General features: G+C 38.0%; 1 protein-coding gene across 3 annotated transcripts in view; it reads right to left on the bottom strand.

Moving 5' to 3' along the window:
* Nucleotides 1–21619, bottom strand: part of LUZP2 (leucine zipper protein 2) — a 382927-nt gene that overhangs the window by 59879 nt on the left and 301429 nt on the right. For all 3 annotated transcript variants that reach the window (XM_037040408.1, XM_037040406.1, XM_037040407.1), the window contains exon 7: nt 18631–18693. In XM_037040408.1, coding sequence (XP_036896303.1) covers nt 18631–18693 — 63 coding nt within the window. The remainder of the gene's footprint in view (nt 1–18630; nt 18694–21619) is intronic.

Here is a 21619-nt window from a genome sequence, read left to right as displayed (position 1 = left end):
TCTGCCTCCCCAAACCCCAGAAACAACCCCAATGTTTACACCTGCATGAACTTTCCAAAGTCAGTTGAGACCTCAGCTTTCCCTCAAAATCTGTCTTAAATGCTTCATCCATATCACCACACCTTTAGCCATGCCCAAAATTGATACTGGGTTTTCCACTATTCCTCCTCACTACTCTGTATCAATTCTCACATTCTGCAGTCTCTTAGGTGTGTACATATGCATATTTTACAAGTATGTTTATGGATAATCATGCATACATCAAATGCACATACTTAAAGGTTTTTACTTAATTGAAATTTGTGTAAAATAATGTTTGGGTGCAGGGATCCTGGAGTCGGTGACTTCATCTCACAGAGCTGCCTGCAAACTGTGGTTGATACAAGTAGAACTGGCCTTAAAGCCGTAGTTCCCACATTTTTCTTTACATTGAAATTAAGTGGTAAGCTTCAAAAAGTGTTTTATGTCTTTGCTCCATCCCTGGACATTTTTTTTTAAAAGGCTGAGGGCTGCTAAAAATTTAATAGCTTTATACCTACTAAATGGCTAAGTCATTTAATTTCTGGGCTTTAGAAATTTAAAAAGTCTTCACATGGCGTATGTAAGTTTGAAATCATTGCCTTAAAGATTTTGTGTGAAGATTATGTGATCTCGCATGTGTGAGTTAGTACCACATTGCCTGCCAAGTACTAAACATGTAAAATAATAGTTACTGCCCTGGCTGGACTGAGCACCAGACTGTGAACCAAAGGGTCACAGGTTCAATTCCCAGTCAGGACACATGCCTGGATAGTGGGACAGATCCCTGGTGGAGGGCACGTGAGAAGCAACCACACACTGATGTTTCTCTCCCATTCTTTCTCCCTTCCTTCCCCTCTGTCTAAAGATAAATAAATAGCCCTGGCTGGTATAGCTGAATAGATTGAGTACAGGCTACGAACCAAAGGGTCGCCGGTTCAATTCCCAGTCAGGGCACACGTCTGGGTTGCAGGCCGAGTCCCTTGGTGGGGGCCACATGAGAGGCAACAACACACTGATGTTTCTCTCCCTCCCTCCCTCCCTTCCTCTTTGTCTCTAAATAAATAAAATAAAATTTATTTTATTTTATAAAATATAAATAAATAAAATTTAAAAAATAATAAAAATAAATAAATAAAATCTTTAAAAAACAATAAATACATATAACTAACTAAATAAATAAAATAGCGGTTGCTGTTATGATTTGTGGGCATTTTTGAATGGGAAAAACATTTCACTTATTTTTGCTCATGGCGTATATATAGGTGAGATACTTAAAACAAAGAGGGTGGAACTCAACAAATCCTTTTGGATTAAATAAATTAGAATGAATTAATATTAGATGAACTTCCCTCAAAACAGGAGCTTGGGATTCTGTCAGGCAAGGTGGTACCCAAACAGGTACCCACCCTGGGACGCAGAATGGCACAGCTGAGCACAGAGCACTGTGAACAGTGCAGAGGAGAATCAGGAGAAGGAATTCTCCCTGATTGAAAAAAAGAAGATAATAAAATGACAGAAGAGGAGGATAATAACAGCTAATTTTTGTAATGCATTTGATTCTCCTGTAGGTATTGCACAAAAGTATGAATGCTCTGATTTTACACATTGAAGACGTTAAAATTGCAGTTAAAATTTGCCCAAATTTACCCTAGTTGGTGACAAATTCAGGATTGATTTCTGGGCCTTTTATACCCTAAGTTCAGAGTATTTGACTGTCATGATGTAAGAACAAAGAATTGCTAGATGCTTCTAATCAAAAGAGATTTATATGGATTTCTTATGTAAAAACACATGATTAAATGGCATGAGAGATTGTATATTAATTACCTGGGGTATGTTTCCATACCCACCAGTTGGTCAACTTTCACTTAATAAGTAATACATGAAAATAAATTACAATGAAACAAAATGATTGTTTTCTCTTTCTCTATATTTGTGCAATTACAGTCCATGATTAATGTACTTTTCCCTCAACACAGAAACTAACCAGATAAAACTTCAAAATAAGAAATGAGCAGGCACAAGGATAAAGAACACATGGACAAGAACAAGCGGGGGGAGCGGAATCGGGAGGGAGGTGGGGAGGACTAGGGGGTGGGCTGGGAGGAGGGTAAAAGTCAGAAAACTGTACTTGAACAGCAATTAAAATAAGAAAATAAAAAATAATATAATTTACTGTGCAAAATTTTGAATGAAAGTTCTATCAGTGTTTTGGAAAATCCTATCAGCATTACAAAAAGTAAAACCCAGTTATGGTATCAGGGAAAGCTTGGTAGAATTACGAAATACAATGCGTTGCTAGTCAGCACCTCAGGGTGTCACAGCACCTTCACGTCCCAGTGTGGGAAGGAAATGGACTTTCCATATTTCCCCTGAATAACGAGCGGATTCATGTGCCCAGTGAGATATACCCTGTGGGTTACATTTATGTCCCTCTTATCGAAACACAACAGTTCCTCTCAATCCTCTCGCAGGCTTGCCTGTAAGCAACAGGAAAAAGGGGGATAAGTTTATCCGTCTAGTTCTATTTGCATGTATATAGAAAAAACAATCCAGAAGAGAAGATGAAGGCAGCCAGCATTAGCCAAGTACCCACTAGGCTGCTGACTCACATTTCCAATCTGTACACACACCGTTTCTGTTGTGTAGTGATAATTCCCACTTCATCGTTGGGAAAAGAGCTCAGAGTGATTATGTGATACCTCCTTAACAGTAAGAAGAGCCTGGGTTCTATCCCAGCTTCTTTTAGAATCACAAAAACTTGGTTATCCATATTATGATCAAAGAAAAGTAAATTTTTTTTGTTTCTGGACAAATAATCGCTGATATTTGTGCCATCCATAGGTACCAGAATACTNGTAAGCAACAGGAAAAAGGGGGATAAGTTTATCCGTCTAGTTCTATTTGCATGTATATAGAAAAAACAATCCAGAAGAGAAGATGAAGGCAGCCAGCATTAGCCAAGTACCCACTAGGCTGCTGACTCACATTTCCAATCTGTACACACACCGTTTCTGTTGTGTAGTGATAATTCCCACTTCATCGTTGGGAAAAGAGCTCAGAGTGATTATGTGATACCTCCTTTACAGTAAGAAGAGCCTGGGTTCTATCCCAGCTTCTTTTAGAATCACAAAAACTTGGTTATCCATATTATGATCAAAGAAAAGTAAATTTTTTTTTTGTTTCTGGACAAATAATCGCTGATATTTGTGCCATCCATAGGTACCGGAATACTGTAAGTTGATATTTTCATTGTGTCGCATCATTAGATTCTCAAAAAAAAAAAAAACCCAACAATTATGATATAAAACCTAACGTTTATCCCATTTTACAGGTGAGAACAAAGAGATGTGTTTTCTACCCTTCAGACCTGTAGTGAACCTGACAGTGTTAAATGGAGAGATCTGAATCCAGAGCCTCTGCTGGTAAGTGCTGCCTCTGGTATGGGTTAGAGATGAAGATGGCAAGACCCGTTTCGAATAAAATACAGGCTCAATAAACATTTAAAACAGGTAATACCGACCCTAGGGCTCCCATTTTTTCTTTATTACTCAGAATAGTCAAGTCTGCCTCCCTTCCACAGCCTAAGAGATGTCTTTAAATGAGAAAACTCGTATACCCCATTAAGCAGCAATACAGTTTCCAGTCTCATTAAACTGCTTATTAAAATGCATACAAAAATATTAGACTGTGATGTGTTTGGGGGAGATATTTTTTCCTGAGTATATTTCTACACATCGACCTCCTTTTCCCTCTCATTTTGATCTTCATTTGCTTTAAAGGCAAAAGAAATTTAAGTTGATAACTGGTAAAAAAAATAAATAAAAATATGCATGAATAAAACAGAACCAGAAACTGCAGGCTTCCTGATCAGTCAGAAGTGTCTGCATAGTGTTAAATTGTTGTTGGCATCTGCCTCACTGGCTAGAAAGATAACCCATTCAGGACCAGTGGGAGGCGATCGAATTAGACAGGGAGGTTGGTTTTCATCTACAAGCCAGCAGTAACTCGAACCTTTCTCCCCCAACAAAGAGAAGCACTATCCACAAAAAACAGTGAAACTTTTTTCCTAAAAATTGTTCACAGCACCATCAATGTCTCTCACGGTTGGGCACAAGCTGTCTTCCCAATCTTTTCTCTTGCTTCCTTCCACATGCACCACCATATGTTCCAGCACATCCTATGACAGTTTGTAAAACAGCAATGCATGTTCAGACAACCCTCCCTATGCCTAGACTGTGCTGTTTTGTCCATAAAGACAGCATTTCTCATGTACTCTTCCATGCTCCCTTTCCTTTCCACAAATACTTACCGAGTACCTAGCAAATGCTGTCTTCCGTGCAGTGCGTTCAGGTTCTAAACCAATATCACTCTTCGTGAAGCTTGTCCCAAAGTTTACTAAATTTTGAGGCTCCCCTCACTGACCCCTTCCCCAAGAGAGGAAGACAAAATGCTCATGAAACACTTGCCATGTGGTAATAAAATTAATTGTAAGCTAGCCTGGGTCCCTTACTACCCAGAGAGCAGAGCAATTTGTCACACAGCTTTGTCTTTGTTACATGTGCTGCAAGATGTCAGCTGTGGTGGGGGAAGAAGGACATTAAATAATAAGCGTAAATACTCCCTTTCAGAGGTCTATATGCAAATGAAATGGTAGCAAGTTAAATGAAAGGTCTGAAAGGGAACTCAGACCACCTGATTATAAATGCTGGTTCTTTTGACTACACCCTGTCTACAGTATTTTACAATTAAAAAAAAAAAACACACCACCTTGCACGTCAGATTTATTAAATACCTAGAAACTTACAAGTTAAAGTGTGGCCTGTAGACCACCGGAGCCAGCAATCTCTAGGGTAACGAGGTACACAGGAGCTCCCTACATGTGGTACAATTATGAACAGCAGCCAGAACATCCTTAGGAAATGGGGGATTACTGTTAAAACAGCTAGAATTGAATAGAAAATGTCCAAGCCTATACTTGGTTGCTACAGGGCTCATACAGACCAATGTAACATTAAAATCCAAGCACCCTGCATATAAAAGGGCTCACATAAGTGTAAATGGAACTATATAATCACCATTATCAACAATGTATCTGAAGGAAAAATAAATTCAGTAAATGAAGAAAGGGGGAGTGATATCATATTGAGTCAATATATCCTTTCTGTTTAATTTGAAAAAAGAAGGGAACTCAGATAGCTGCTTTTAATATTACTTTTTAAAAAATTACAGATTTTAATGAATACATTATTATATCAGCTTATCAAGTTTGTTCAAGATAAAAACAAATTATGATAGCAAAGGCCTCTTATCTGTCGAAGATTAGAGACAACTTTCATGTTATTTCCACAAATAACAATGTGTTCAAGCCATTTGAAAAGAGAATGAAATCTTTGGTATCTCTGTTCCCAGACAATGGTCAACAGCAATTTTGTTAAGAAACGATTGAGTTCTTGGTCTCTATATCAATTTATTTTTAAGTTAAAGTAATTGTATAAACATTTTATCAGGAAATATGTATCTCAACAATTTCATTTCTGTAAAGCTATCATGGCCTTAGTCCTTGATTATCATATAAGTACTAACAGAAATGAAATATTTTTCTCTCCAAACAGTTCTTATTTTTCATTCATTTCCAAATGAGTAAAACAAATACATGTGCCCGAAATGAAGGGGATGTACCGTCCTTCCCCCTGGCTTCCAAGGTGGCTCTATATTTTAAAGGGGGAAAGGCCCTGGAGTGTGGTTTTACACAACCCTGTGACTGCAAAGTATGAGGTAATGTGACTAAGAAAACAATTGCTTAGAGTCTGATAACATGATCTGCTATTACCTAGAGAAGTAAATTATCCTCTGCAAAAAAAATCAGCTCACTAATAATGAAATGTGTGTAAAATATGAAACTGCATATTAATCTCATTTGATCCTGCTAAATAACTTTGAAGTATGTGTGTTTATGTTATTCATAGTTTTCTGGCAGAGGGAGTGATACCCAACAAGGCTAAGTGACCCCTTTAGCTCAGTTTCCAGGTACTCAGAAGAGCTGATAAAGACCCCTGAGGCCCTGAGTGCAACTGTATGTCTTCTTACCATCTCAATGCACATCTACTAAGGAAGAAAAACTGGATGAAATAGTCAGTAGATGATGCTTAGGACTGATGTCAGTAGAATTTTTATACAGATTAGTTCAAGCTGCAAAAGCGTCTTTTTAGAAGTGTCTCGTTTTGTTTTCTTCTTCTTGCAGCAAATGCACAACGGGGTCCCCTAGGAGGTGCTTCTTAATTGTGCTCCGTGGCTTCTCTAACTTGTTGCAAGAAGTACTGACTAAGCAAAAAGATTTTATCCGAAACATGTTCATAGAGTTTCCACATATCACTTACTATAACCTGTATGGGTATTTTCAGCCTCAGGAAACTTTGACATTTCTATTTCTGGGTGCAGAGTAGCGTGGTTAGAGGCAAGGTGGGAAGATATGCTACTTGGGACTGATAAAAGAAGAGATTATGCAACTGGGAAGAAAACAGAAAGATGTGTGTGGCTGACTAAATTTTGGCTTCTGGCTACGGAGCATGAGTTCAGGGCAGGGGAATACTTTTTATTACCTATCCAAATATTACACCCCACTTTACTTTCCAGTTTATTTCACTGATAGTAATGAACTGAGTTCCACCCTTGGTTGAAGCCACAATGTTTCTAGGACTTAAAAATCAATTACATCATGAACTCCAATTTTCCTTTTGAAAGGACGTTAGAAGAGTAGACACAGAGACTAGGTAAGGCAAACGGAGTCCAAGACTAGAGAAGGAACAAGAACAACAACAAAAGACCGTGGGGAAACACATTAGAGAGACGAGCCTGGCACGTCTGTGGGAACCAGGTTGGCATGTAAAAAAATCACCCACAATTGGGAGTGAGAAGGGGGTTCTCCAACAGTCAGAATGTTGTAAGAAAGGAAAAAACCCACATCAGAATGTTGTGAACATTAGTCACCGCACATCTATAATCAGGGGCACAGCTGGCAGGGAGAATAACCAAGACCATGCACGAGACAAGAATGAAAAGTGTTCCAGGACCCTTCTCATGTGAAGGCTCTATGTTCCTGAAAATGCACGTAATAACTCGATAGAACGTGTTGCTCAAATGGGGTCTGTTCAGTCCAAATGACGATGGTGGAAAGACTAAGAATGCTGAAATCTTTCTCTAAGAGACCTACTAAGGGCAATAGTTAAGTGGTAGTGTTGCCATAGTGAAAGACTCCCAGGAGATACTACTCCGGGATTCCGTTCTTGCCTTCACAAACTGCACATTCCTTTGTGTAAACTATGGAGAACGCTTCTCATTAAAATTTCTCTGAATTGTGTCTGTTTCAGCAGCTTTCTATGCAGTTAACTTTGAAAGTAATTAGCTTCTTCTTTTTTTTTTGTAGGCTGTTGTTAATAAACACCCTAGTAGCGGGGGAACAACAATGATATGTGAACTGAAATAAATGGAGTCAATTCACAAATATGCCTCAGAAATTTCTCATGCAGAGCATGAGAGCATCTAAATATGTTGCTAAAATGTGCAAAAGGTGGACAATACCTTGCTGTTGTTTTCTGAAATTATAGTTGGCACCAACATTAAGCTCAAGAACATGGAAAGCAAGGCATTTTTTAAAAGCGTAATTGTATAATGAGTAAAATTGCTGTATATTTTCTTCGCTCTTCCTTCTTATTATCTCACATTGAAAATGTTCAGAATAGAGACACTAGTGTAATGTTTCTATACTTTAATTAGAGATGAAAAGCTACTTGAAGATGCAGCTTGATCCTGAGCAGTGCTTCCAAGGAGCTCAAACTTAATTCTACAACAGGCCATGATGCCTAATCTACAGTTTAAAACCTAAGGTGAGTTCTTAGGAACAAGCCTTGAACTTGCAGTGTGCACAGAAGAAACAGATGTCTCACATTAAAAAAAAAATTAATGTGCTGAAAATAGAAGTATATAGGACCCAAGAAACCAGTGCATTTGTTGGTATTTATTGTGCTTGGAACTGAATTAGCCAGTCCCTCACAGCGTCATTTCCCCAACAGTCTCATGATGGCAACACTGCCCTATATATGTGCCAAGCAAGGAAATACGCAGAGTCAGCTGAACCTAGAAAGGTTGGGGGTTCCTCTCAGTGAGAGGACAGCTTGCTACACCATGACACTCAGGCAACAAGATAAGTAGGACAAGTGGTTGGTAGGGAGGTCAGCAGTTCAAGGTTCACCCCACCCTCTCAGAGCCGGGGAGAAAGGTCCTAGGGTTGGTCTAAAGTCAATGTCTTTATTTTGATTTTCTGCACTAAAATGACCACCCGTGCTGTATTCTCTTAGTATTCCTTAGTTTATGAACTATGTATTTACCATGTCTGCAGATAAATAACAATTATTACTCCCTGGAACAGTAAGACAATAGTGAGCAAATCCTGCAAGAGTAGCCTTCGAGAGACTGAAGAGAGGCTTCATATGCGCAGACTGTAGAAAGCTCATTCAGGGGTGGCAGATAGGTTTGTATTGAGTACCACCTGTGACTAGCTTTGGGGCGCTGCTTCAGGTCGCGGAATGGGAATAATTTTGAGGCTAGATACAAGCTCAGTGAGAAAGAGTACTGTGACCCATCAATTAGCAAGACGTGGGATAGGCTCAGAATGCAAAATGGGACACACAAAGGTATTCACTTTTTAAAATGCATTTAAATTGTTTTGTTTTCCTACGTAATAGGCCATGCTATTTTTTCAAAATCTTGAATTATTGGTAAATTTAGTCAAAATGGTAACACTTTAAAATGTTAAGATTATAAGTATTTTCAAAAAATTATTTCTAGCATAATCAATAGTGTGGAAATTAGAAAATAACCTCAGTTTTCTAATAAGTGAACAGAGTAAGAAATAAAAAGGCAAACTTGGAACGAGCATAGTGAGGCAAATACTAGCCAGAGAAAGCTCTNATTTAAATTGTTTTGTTTTCCTACGTAATAGGCCATGCTATTTTTTCAAAATCTTGAATTATTGGTAAATTTAGTCAAAATGGTAACACTTTAAAATGTTAAGATTATAAGTATTTTCAAAAAATTATTTCTAGCATAATCAATAATGTGGAAATTAGAAAATACCTCAGTTTTCTAATAAGTGAACAGAGTAAGAAATAAAAAGGCAAACTTGGAACGAGCATAGTGAGGCAAATACTAGCCAGAGAAAGCTCTGTTTACCATTCCCTAAAAGAGCTTAGAACAGTAGAAAGTTAAAGTCAGTATTCAAAGCAAATCCTGTTAAGTTTGGGTGCTTATAGCCAATATGATAATCTGATAATTTATACAAACTCCGATTCCAAACGTTGCCATACACAAACTATAAAAATTTTGACAAAATTCGGAGTCAATGTCTTCACCTAATGTGTCCACTTAATTTAAATCAGGAATCAGGAATTTTGGTCAAATGAAAAAGCCACTTTGCTCAGTGCCTCACAAGAAACACCTGCTTAATCAATAATTTTCGACAGATGATTGAAGTCAGGAAATGTGTATTGAATTTGCACAATTGTAGATAAGTCACTTTAAGACTCTAGGTTTGGTTGCTTTTTAGGTATCATATTTTCATGATTTTCAGTATTTGGGATATTCCCAATGTTCTTTTTTTGGAGAAAAAGTATTTATTAAATTTAAATGTGTTAGGATTTCTGGGCCCTGGGTGTAGCTCAGTGGATTGAGCAAGGGCCTGCGAACCAAAGGATCATGGTTTGATTCCCAGTCAGGGCACATGCCTGGGTTGCAGGCCAGTTCCCAGCAGGGGACACACAAGAAGCAACCATACATTGATATTTCTCTCCCTCTCTCCTTCTCTTCTCCTCTAAAGATTAAAAAAATCTTTAAAAAATTTAAATTTTTAGGATTTCTGATAAGAAATATGCCTCCTTTAAAAACCTGTCTATGTACTTTATTATCTGTTGAATATTTTTAAAAGTTAAAAATAAATGAGGCTAGTTGGCTTTTGTGTTTTTAGCATGGAAGCAACAATGTTGCCGTAAAACAGTCAGAGTGCCAGGAAGTCTCCTCCATCAGCCAAGGGAGTGGCAGGGGGGGTTTCTCACACTGACTGCATGAACACCTAGCAGCATACTGAAAGAGAAAGGGAAGCCCTTCCCCGACTCCCTCTGGTACCAGACTGAGGGTAGTACTGGGTGAAAGCAGGTTCATGAGACATAGAAGTCAAGATTGCAACAGGAGGTTCTGGACCAAAGAGGCCTGTCAATCTAGCTTAGCAGAAGGAAGGGATTGGTGGAGAGGTGGATCTACTCAAAGCATGCAAAAGTTTAGGAAGTTGATTGGTCATTTTGAGAAAGCACCTCTTACACCCCAGACCTAAACTAATAGAATCCCAGGGGAACTCATATAGTTCACTCGCCAGTTCTCTCCATGAACCATGTGGCCTAAATAATCACATGGCCCAAAGTCTTCAGGATGGAGCCCCACTCTCTGCTATCTATCTGGTGACTCACTAGCCCCTGCATTTGTGTGCTCTCTCACCCAGGAGCATGTGACCATACATCCGTGGCAGCTGCCTGGCCCATGGCCATGCCTACTCCACAGGCCCACTATAGGAGGGAGCTGAAATGGACAGAGCTGGGAACAAGCAAAGCTACCTGAATGGGGTCTGTGGCCACTTAGGAGCTGCCTGCAGGCTCCAAAGTACTGCACTTTAAAATGAAGCAGGAACTCTGGGCCTTGCCGAGGACTGTTGGACTTGTTCCATGGCTGAGACAGGAGATGGTCTTTGAGAAGGGAGTCAACCCTTTTCCCATGTCACAGAGCACCTGAATGTAACCTCTTTCCTTTGGCACCAGCATCTGCCTCACCAGTTTGGCTTTTGTGGTAATAGGCAGCCAAACCTCTGTTTTGTTGTTGTTGTTGTTGTTTGTTTAGTTACAACAAGGCTGAAAAGTTAGGTTGACGTAGACAATGTCAATTAGTTTTCTCCCAGACAGCATGTCCTCATCCAGTAGTTTTCAAAACTCCTAGAGTACATCACAACAATATGGGGAGCCAGAAAAGAAGTCTCTGTCCCAAACAAGTGCCAATTCAATACTGAAAGCACCTTATTTTTGAAATAAAAATTATGTTTTTAAAGAAATGCACTGAATTTAGTTACCAACAGAGAGCACGTTGTTAAGTCACTAAGTTATATTCCCATGTATGCATTTTTGCCAGTCAGGTCTTTGAGTGCATTACAAATTATTTTTGAAATATATAAATCATTCTTAGATACAAAATAGAAATATAACAAGGGCAAACCTGGTAGTGGAGTTACAGACTTAGATTAGAATTAAACTCCGCATCTTTCTAAGGCTGTGATTTCAGACAACCCCCTTCGCTTCTCTGAGTGCAGTCTTTTCGACCCATGCTGAGGTGGCAGAATGACCTGCCCCGGTTAAACTCATCATTTATGTCGAGGTACAAAGGGATGTGTTTTGAAAACCTCAAAGTTTTTTGAATTCCATAAGAAAACACAATGAATAACCCCTTTCACCAAGTTTGCAAGGTGCCTACACTTTCAGGGCCGGAGCTTGTTTAATTGGAGATGGATTGACACATAGCAAGTGGCATTGAAAATGCTTTTTTCATTAAAGTGGTTTATCATGTAAATGAGAAAAATGTCAGTTAATGAGAGACAGATGTACAAAAATTATACTTAATTGACACAAGGGTTTGAAATTAAGGGGCCACTGCTTCACAAAATTGAAGTCATCAGAAGTAATTTGACGTTTGTTGGTGGCCGTACACGGAAATTCGGGCAGGGACATTTCTGCTTGCAGGAGCAGACAGCTGCAGAGACAGCATGTCGAGCACATGTGGTTTCTACAGGAAATACCAAGGAAAACACATGTCATTTTGATGGCTGGGTGTCAGGAAAAAAAGGATACAGCTGGTGAATCACAAAATAGGCCAGCATTTTGATACAATGGTATAAATAAATGTTACATTAACAGTTATCCAAGGACTGACTTACGCATCCCTGTCCAATAGACTTGATCATAACACTCCAGCAAGTCAGTTGCATTTAAAATAAACACACAGAACAGAATAGTGGTGGTTTCCATTGGTTAATACATTTGCTTAGAGAGTAAGTATTTTGGTGGTTTTGGGTGTCAAATATTTCAAGGCCTCAATTCACTCATTGTGCTGTGAACCCGGCACTGCCTCAGGGTCTGTAATGAAGATCAAATGAAACAGTGCCCTGGGTCAGTATAAAATGCTAACATATGTGATATTAACTTCACGTAAATTAATGTCGTAAGACATGATTTTATCATTCGACTAAAAAAATTCATATAAGCACTGATTTAAATTTTTTCTATTTTATTTCAAATAATGAAAGGCATGTGGCATTATTAAATTAATTTTATTCAGTAAGTAAGAGCAACAGTCACAAATCCAGCATCCTTCTGTGTAGGTCTCTCATAGTCTTTTTCCATGAAACAAATAGAAAAAATCCAAATTGAATGTCTCAGAATGTTGGAATGTAAGGGAAAGAATGAATATGGGGAACAAAAAAAAGTCCAGTCATCCTTTGAAACCTAAGGATGAGATATCAACAACGAGTTCATAAGTACAAGAGGACAAAGCAAAATGGGATGCTCAGTGTGTGCTGCAATGAGTAAACAATGTTTTTTGAGCACACGGGGAATACACAATGGGGAAAGGGCAGTCTTTCCAGTAAATGGCGGTGGCAGGCCTGGGCGAACACACGCTGGAGAGTAAAGCTGGACCGCTCTCTTTCACCATTCATGAACCCAACATGGTTGAAAGACTTAAGTGTCAGATTGGCATCCATAAAACTTCTAGAATAAAATATAGGGAAAAAGCTTCTTGACGTTTTCTTGGCAATGATTTCTTGCATAAGAACCCAAAAGCACAAACAACGAAAGCTAAAATAAGCCAATGGGAATATATCAGACTAAAGAACTTTTGTACTTGAAAGGAAACAATCAACAAATTGAAAGGTAACTTACAAATGGAAAAAAAGCATTTGCAAACCAGGTATCTGCCAAGGGGTTGATATCTAATATATATATAAAGAACTCACACAACTCAATAGTTGAAAAGCAAATAATACAATGCAAAAGTTAGCAAAAGACCTGAACAGAATTTTCTTCAAATGAGACATACAAATGGCCAACGGGAATATAAAAAAGGTACTCAACATGACTAATTATCAGGGGAATGTAAAGCAAAACCACAACAAGATATAATGCCAGTCCTGTTATCAAAAAGAGAAGGGATAAGTGTTGATGAGGGTGTGGAGAAAAGGGAACTCTTATACACTGTTGGTGGCCATGTAAATTGGTACAGCTATTATGGAAAATAGTATGCTAGTTTTTCAAAGAGTTAAAAATAGAAATACCGTATGATTGGGCATCCCCACTTCTGTGTACATATCTCAATGAGATATCTGTATAGCCATACTCATTGTACTGTAATTCAGTAGAACCAAGATACGAAATCAACCTACATGTCTTTTGATGGAAGAATGAATAAATAAAATGGGGTATATATACTCAGTGGAATATTATCCAACCATTAAAAATAAAGGAATCCTGCTATCTGTAACATGATTGAATCTGAAGGTCATCAGAATGAAATCAGCCAAAGACAAATACTGTAGGGTATGGCTTATACGTGGAACGTGTGGAACCTTAAAACACACACCCACACAAATACCCCCCCCCCAAAAAAAAAAAAAAACAAGCACAAAGGAGATTTCATAGAAACAGAGGAGAAAGTAGAGGCTGCCCGGGTCAGGAAGGAATGGAACAGGGCAGATAGGCATCAGAGCATACAGATTTGTGTCTATAAGTACAAGTTCTGAGGATCGAGTGCACAGCATAATGACTACAGCTAATAGCAGGATCGTGTACAATTCAAAGTTGGCTATTACCAAAAAGACAGAGAGAACAAATGTTGGCAAAGTTGTGAAGAAAAGGGAACACTTACACTCTGTTGGTGGGAATGTAAATTGGTACAGCTTTTAATACAGAGCAGACCTAAATCACTCTCAACTCGGACACAAAAAATAAGAGTTAACTATGTGAGGTGATGGATATGTTCATTATGTTGATCTTGGTAGTCATTCCACCATATATGTGGACAGAAAATCACTCTGTTGTGCCCTTTAAATACGTACAATAATGTTTGTCATTATTCCTCAATAAAGTTATAAAATATCCAAATTCAAAGAAAAAGGTAATGTGTCTAGGTACCCTTACTTAGCATTTTACAGTTTTCAATAATTGTATTAAATTATTTTAGTTAGATACATGTTCAATATAAAACTATATTTCATTTCAATATCTCTGGTTATATGTTGCTTGCTCATTTTGTTGATTAGGTTCCACTTATAGGTGAGAACAAACATTGAAATTAGGAGCAAACTCACAATAGCCAGAGGGGAGGTAGGAAGGAATAATGGAATGAAAAGGGGGAAGGGTTGCCAGGACCATGAATAAAGGACCCATGGACAAAGCCAAAGGGGGGTGGGATCGAGGGTGGGAGGTGGGGATGGCTGGGGTGGGGGCAGGGTGGAAGAGAATGGAGACAACTGTACTTGAACAACAATTAAAAAAAGAAAGAAATGTATAAAACACCACCAGAATACACATTTAAAAAACCAAGTATACTTCAAGTTAAAAATAATATTGTTCTGTTTCTTTTCTGTTCATTTTTTTGAGTTTTATTTGTAGTGTTGATGCTATCGGAGTTGTTCCCACTTCCCTCCCTTTCCCCAGTCCCACTCACTCCCATCCTCTCCCCTTCCCAAGCCAATCCCCGCATCGTTGTTCGTGTCCATGGGTTGTGCACAGACATCCTTTGGTTAATCCCTTCCCACCTCCTTTTCATCATAGTGTAAACTGAAATCATAATACCCACACATACATGTGAATCCTCGCCTATTTAAGCCACTTTGGCATGTAGATATCATGGGAAAATTTTACTTAAAGTTTTATGAAACACAACTATAATTGAAGGATTTTTAATGTTTTAAAATTATGTGAAAAGTGGGATATATAATATATAGTAATATATACATATATGTGTATATATATTCATCACAAAGCCTATTGTACCTAAAGCAACTAGATTGAAATATTTCAAAGTACTGTGTTTCTTCTTAGTGTTGGTATTTTAAATGTTATCTCTTCACTTTATACCTTTTGACACTTTTGACACCTGCCTACAATAAAAAATAATATTTCTGGAGTAGAAAAGGAGTGTATATGCAGAAGAAAATAGAACCGCAAAATGAAGAGCATGTATTCCAGAGACTATCAGTGCCAAGTGCAAATGAGAAGGATAAGAAGTAGCCCCAGTCCCGGGCAGTTCACAGTCAGCAGGGCCTTGCTGCTTCCTTTAGCAGAGAATTTTCACTACTGTTGGCAGCTTTCCCCAGCCAAAAACCAGCTCTCCAACATTAATAAGGATACAATTTATCAACATGCCTTGCAGTTGTCAGCACATGACATTATTTTTAAAATAAAATTTAAGTGCTTCAGCCAACAGGCATTGCTCTTTTAAAGTCTGTCTTTACCAAACCCATCAATTCCATTTAGAACTTGACAAATTCTCAGGGAAACTATTGGACACAAAATCTTTTGTGGGCTCATTTTTAAAGGCTCATAGGTGAATTTCTGTGGTGACAAAATTGTTATGGTTAAATATATCAGCTTCTACTGTCTACTGCCCTGATACATCAACATATGTATGTGTATATGTGCATACATATGTCTACATGCATGTATTCATTCATTCACTTAAAATGCATTTATGTAAGACCTAAAGGTATATTGTGGCTATAGTAGAAAGCAAATCAGATGAGTTTACCATTACTGCTATCAAGATGAGTTGATAATTACATTGTAGCAGAAACTGTCTGTTGCTTGGTGTCAGTAACCCCCTTCATTTTACCTTATATAAAAAAGAGACAATCGTTCCCAACAGAAGCTGAAAACACTAAGGGTTCACTTATGCATGAATACATGATGAAGTTTGGAAAGGCTTCTTAAAATTTTTCTCTCCTTTTTAAAAAATTGCAACACTAAACTCTGACTTTGTACACAGCTGAGGGGGGCAGCCTAGAGATCTTTAGCCACTATCATATCACAAGGAGGAGTCAAATTTTAGAATAAGTTAGTAAATTGAGGATCATGTCATGGAAAGAAGAAAAATAGAAATAAAAAATAAAGAGAGAGAGAGAGAGAGAATGTGGGTTCTTGTTGACATTGCTTAGCTCCTGAACAAGCTATAATATTCTCATGCTTCTAAACATCTTGCTATTTTACTTATTAAAAAAACTTTTTGTTAAACAGCTGTTGGGGAAGGGTATAATCTGAGGATATCCTAATTAATACAACTTCATTGTCTACTCATACCCAATTCACCTGATTTCATACACAAGTGTTCTTCCTAAAATTACATGAAATAATAAGGCTTATATAAAATGTCTCATTTCCAAGTCAAAAAGATTTTCAACAAACCAACATTTTAGTAATTTCTGAAAGTTGGTAATCTATACTAATTGCTAATTAGTATAAATTACTAATTAGTAATTATTAAATTACTAATCTATATTCAACAATTCTAATTTTTTGTAATTGGCATATTACAAAGAAATAAATCACTGAACATTAGTACACATCCTCATTTTCTTCTCCCAACTTACCTTTCTATAACTCTTCAATTTGAGAAGTTAAATTCAAAAGATTTTAAAAGTCTCAAATGAATTTCTATCTTTACATAAATCTGGTTGTCTAATAGTTCAAATTTACCAGCTCTATTGAACTTGAATTTGTGCTATCACATTCCTGATATTAAGTTAAACTAATCCACAGAGAACCAGAAAGTTCTTTGCAAACAAAAGCACACACACGTTTTCTATTGTGATTATTTATTACTGATGACTGCAAGAAGCTAAATAAAAGCTGGATGCATGGGTTAAGATAGCCAGATCTCAGGAGTCTCAGAATGAAAGATTAAAGTGAGACCGGCAAATGTCCTGTGTTTCAGACCTTTGTCTTACCTATTTCTTTCGTACAATGTGCCGAGTGCTGAGAAGTACGGACTGGTAAGCTCTAATGATAATTAATGAGCAGTGTCTTTGTTGTCCTGGGGAATGCCCTGTTACAACTGAGGTCAAAGGAATGGAGTGGCAGGGGGTGTATTTATGGGGGAGCATGCAGTATAATGTGCTTTGCACAGAACGAGTATCTCATAAGTATTGGTTGACATAACAGGAATGACTTCTCGTGACTCTACACCAAAAGTGAAGGTGTCAAAGAAGAGATAAGTTCTCTTCTACAGTTTCCATCTAAAAAAATTACAGGATTTTTCAACTATTCTATAAAATGAAGAATTATACCTCTTTCAAACTGACACAACTTGAGCTGATCACCATTGTGAAAATTATTGCAATTATTGCAATTATTGCACACAAAATAATTTGTACTTATTATTTATTTAAACAAATTATTGTTCCTACAACTAAGAGCCTATTATCCTATTATTCTACTGCATTTGACTATGCAAATGTATCATAACCACAACAATTAAGGACACCTGGCTCTTATTTCCTGTGCTGAAAGGAGATAAAAATAAATTATCTTTAGTTATTCTTTGCCGCCATAATAAACTATCATAAATGACATGGTTTAAAACAACACGAATTTATCCTATTATAGTTATGGAAGCTGGAAGTCAAATGGATTTTATGGGATCAAAATGAATGTGTTGGCAGGGCTGATTTTTTCCGGAGTTTATAAGGGAGGAATCTTTTATCTGTCTTTCCTCCCCCAGCTTCTGTGCTCACACAACTTTTTTTTTCACTTAGGCCTTTTTGTCTCACTGTTGACAGGACTTGTGTGATTATATTTAGGAACCACCTGGATAATTTGGGATCATCTTCCCATTTCAAAGTTTTTAACTTAATCACATTTGCAAAGCCCCCTTTGCCATAAACGATGACATTACCAGGTACCAGAGATTACCAAATGGATCTCTTTGGTGTGGTGGTATTATTTACGATCACACCCACAGTTGGGAGTATGAAACTCCACAGTTTCATAACTATGCAGAGGTTTTGACTTAATGTCTTATAAAGAAAGAAAAGGATCAATAATCAAAGTCAAACAACAATAACTAATTATGAAAACCCTTCATAGTAATAAGATTTCTGAAGGCTCTCTGGACGCTAAGAGTGCAGGTTACCAGTGAGCCTTGTCTCTGCACACTTACTGGGTGTACGCTCTCCTTCGCGTAAGCATTCCAGAAGATAATACTCCTCGATGCTGAATTCCAGTAATTGGAGGTTACAAAGGGACTTTAAATACTTTGTAATGATGCCGGCCTTTGATTAAGAATGTACCCAGGAAACCATATCTGCATTCATCTCCATTAATTAAGCAGGTAATAAAATGAGAACATCTTAAATACAGTCGAATACAACTCTAATTTGTGTGAACATCTGGAAATTTCAGCTCAATCGTATTTTCAATAATTTACAAACTGGGCTGACAAGTTGGGTGGGGGGAGAAAGATGCTCACCTTAAATAATAAATCCTTCTTCCCATAACGGAGCTCCTTCAGCTGGGCTTGGATTTTTTTTGACTGCAAGAGCAGAAACATGGATTAGTGTTTTAGTTTCATTTACATTTTCAAAATCTATGATTACAATTCTTTCAAATGTCACAAAAATGAAATTTGCTGCTAGGGAAAAGAGTCCAGTGATTTTGGAAATGAAAAAGAAAAGGTTAATCTCCACTTCAGGAGCAGGACATCCAGTTATTCTAGGCAAAGAGAGAAAACCAAAGCCTGCTAAAAAAACAAACAAACAAAAGATTTTTTAAAAGGTAACATTAAAAGAAAATGACTTTCTCTTCTCATCTAAAGAATTTGAGTCACCTAGACATGGCCAACACTAATTTTAATATGTTGTTTTTGAGTTTTAGAGAGAGGGGGAGGGAGGGAGAAAGAGAGGATGAGAAGCATCGATGGGAGAGAGCAACATCGGTTGGTTACCTTCTGTGCATGCCCTCGGGAAGGCCAGCAGCCATGTGCACTGACCAGGAATCATACTGGTGACCTTTCATTCAGTTCCTGGGACAACACCCAACCAAGTGAGACACACCACCTGGGCTGCCGAACCCCAATTTTAAATGCTAAATGCATTTCTGCAATTGTATGCCTCAGTTTTCTCTGCTTATTTGTATTATTTATTAAAGGAAGATTAAATACGAATAAGTTTAAATTGATGGCCAATTTTGTATTTGGCATGTGTTCAAGGAGAAGGTGGCAAGCAAAAGTGGCAGGAGGTGAGGAAACGCTTAGAGTGCCAAGACCTCGAGGTTAAGGGTGCCTGCCCTTTAGAAGGATGAGCTTTTTCAGAGAGCCATTACTGATGTAAAAGTGCTTGTAACAGGAATCTCAGCAGACACGTTTGGCTACCACATGGAGATACATTCTGGTAAACTACAGTAGATGAGCATGACTCCATTTTTCCAGAATAAACCCAAATTCAAACATTCTAGCTTGTTGGGAACTGCCCTGCCTGGTTTCAGGAGCTGTAACCCCCGCTTGGCTAAGGCTGAGTGACCGACCTCAGGACCATAAGCCACTAAGGAGACAAAGCTTATCTCCCTGGCAGGAGCATTGCTTCTGCTCCCTCTTCCATAACTGGCTGCCAGTGCTTGATCAGTTAGCTAATGACAGGTAAGATTCCCCAAGGTGGGAACAACCTAAGTCAGGCATGATCACATGGAGGCCCCAGGGAAGGACTTGGAGGCCTATGGAGAAAGGGGGTGATGGACCCTCGCCCCTCAGCTTTGACAAAGCCTGATTCCCCTGAGTCCAAGAGAAGTCTCTAAAAATTCCTTGGCTATCTGCCTCCTCTGCCTGACTTAAGCCTAAAACAATGACAGAGGGCGGGCTTCCAGGTGATCAGGCCTGAGAAAGAATATGTAAAATCCTGTGAAGCCTGCTTTGCTAAGAATGCTCTTAGTTAAATGATAAAGGTCTGAGCAGGAAATGAGTTTGTTTCCCAAAGTTTTGTAGCCTTTTAGCTAATAGACCTTGACTCAGAAGAAGCCCTAATAGTTCTTTGTATTCCATCTACTGTTTGATCCTTACTGCCCGACAATGATTAATGAGCTTTACCTGTGTTCCTGTGCTAATTGAAACCCAGTAAAACCCTGTCCAGGCAAGGGTCGGGGCACTCTCTCCTTGAGAGAGGGGCCATGCTGCTCTGAGGTGCTCCCCCCTTGAGGGAGTAGCTGTACAGTCTCTTTTCCTCCACAGGAGTTGGTAGTGCATGTGAATTTGTCTCATATCTCATCCATGAGGCTGCAGGCACTGTGAGCCAGTGCCTGCATCAGTAACTCAAAAACCTCAGTTATTTTTCTCTCTACATCAAGATTATTGGTTCCAATTCTTCAGTAGAAGAAATAGAACACAAACAGATAGATTATCATAGTCCCATGAAAAATGATGATTGAAAAAAGTTGAGTGAGAATATAAAATAGTGCAGTCACTTTGAGAAACAACTTGGCAACATAGTATAAGCATATACATACTGCCTTAAAGGGCAATCCTTTGTAAGAATCTACCCAAGAGAAAATATAATGTGTAGATTATTGTTTAGAGCATCTTTTTTCATAATAGCCAAGTGCTGGAAAAAACTGCATGTCTATTAACTGGTGAATAATAAACAAATCATGGTATATCCATGAAACGGAACACTAGAATACCATTGAGTAATTTTTTTAAGAATTAAGTACTGAAACATATTAGTGATGTAGATGGATGTCAAATGCATTAAACCATGTGAAAGAATCCAGTCACTAGAAACTATATTTTGCATAATATTATTAATATAATATCCTACAAAAATATGAACAAAAGAATAGAAAGAGCAACCAGGTTAGTAGTTTACATGGGCTGGGGATTGATCGTAGAGATTGTAAAACAGCAAAAGGAAATTTAGGCATAATGGTAATGTTCTATTTTTTGTATTGTTTTTCAAGTACACTGTCTCCATTTCCCCCTTCCACACCTCCCCACACTGATCCGACCCATTAAAAATGTATATTTAAATGGGATATACTGTATGTAAATGTTATCTTAATAAAGTTCAATTTTAAGAGTAGCTGGCCATAGTGCATAATAAACACAACATCCTCCTGGTACTATTATATCCATGTAAACTCTGTTGAAATAAAGTCTTCTTGAATACATAAAGTCCACTCTTATATTTGAAACGTTATGATTTTTCCAGCATACATTCAATGTGTATGAGTCTTCCACTAAACCAACTGCAAATGTACTGTGAGTGTTTCCTAGTCCATTCAGAACATTGCTGACTATGCAAGGTAGTCAAGGTTGCAAAATAGGAGATTACGGTGCTAATTTCCAACTCATTATCCCATGTTGGAAGTACCACCAATTAGAGTACAAACTGGAAGGTGCTATAAATGATACCCCACTGCAAGGTGCTAATCTTAGAAACATAGTTTTTCACAGACATCCTTATTGTGTGCCT

This window comes from Sturnira hondurensis, unplaced genomic scaffold, assembly GCF_014824575.4.
Source record: "Sturnira hondurensis isolate 20B ecotype Veracruz unplaced genomic scaffold, ASM1482457v3 Scaffold0002638, whole genome shotgun sequence".
NCBI classification, from domain to species: domain Eukaryota; kingdom Metazoa; phylum Chordata; class Mammalia; order Chiroptera; family Phyllostomidae; genus Sturnira; species Sturnira hondurensis.
Note: the sequence above shows the minus strand (reverse complement) of the source record. Positions and strands in the feature narration are given on the sequence as shown.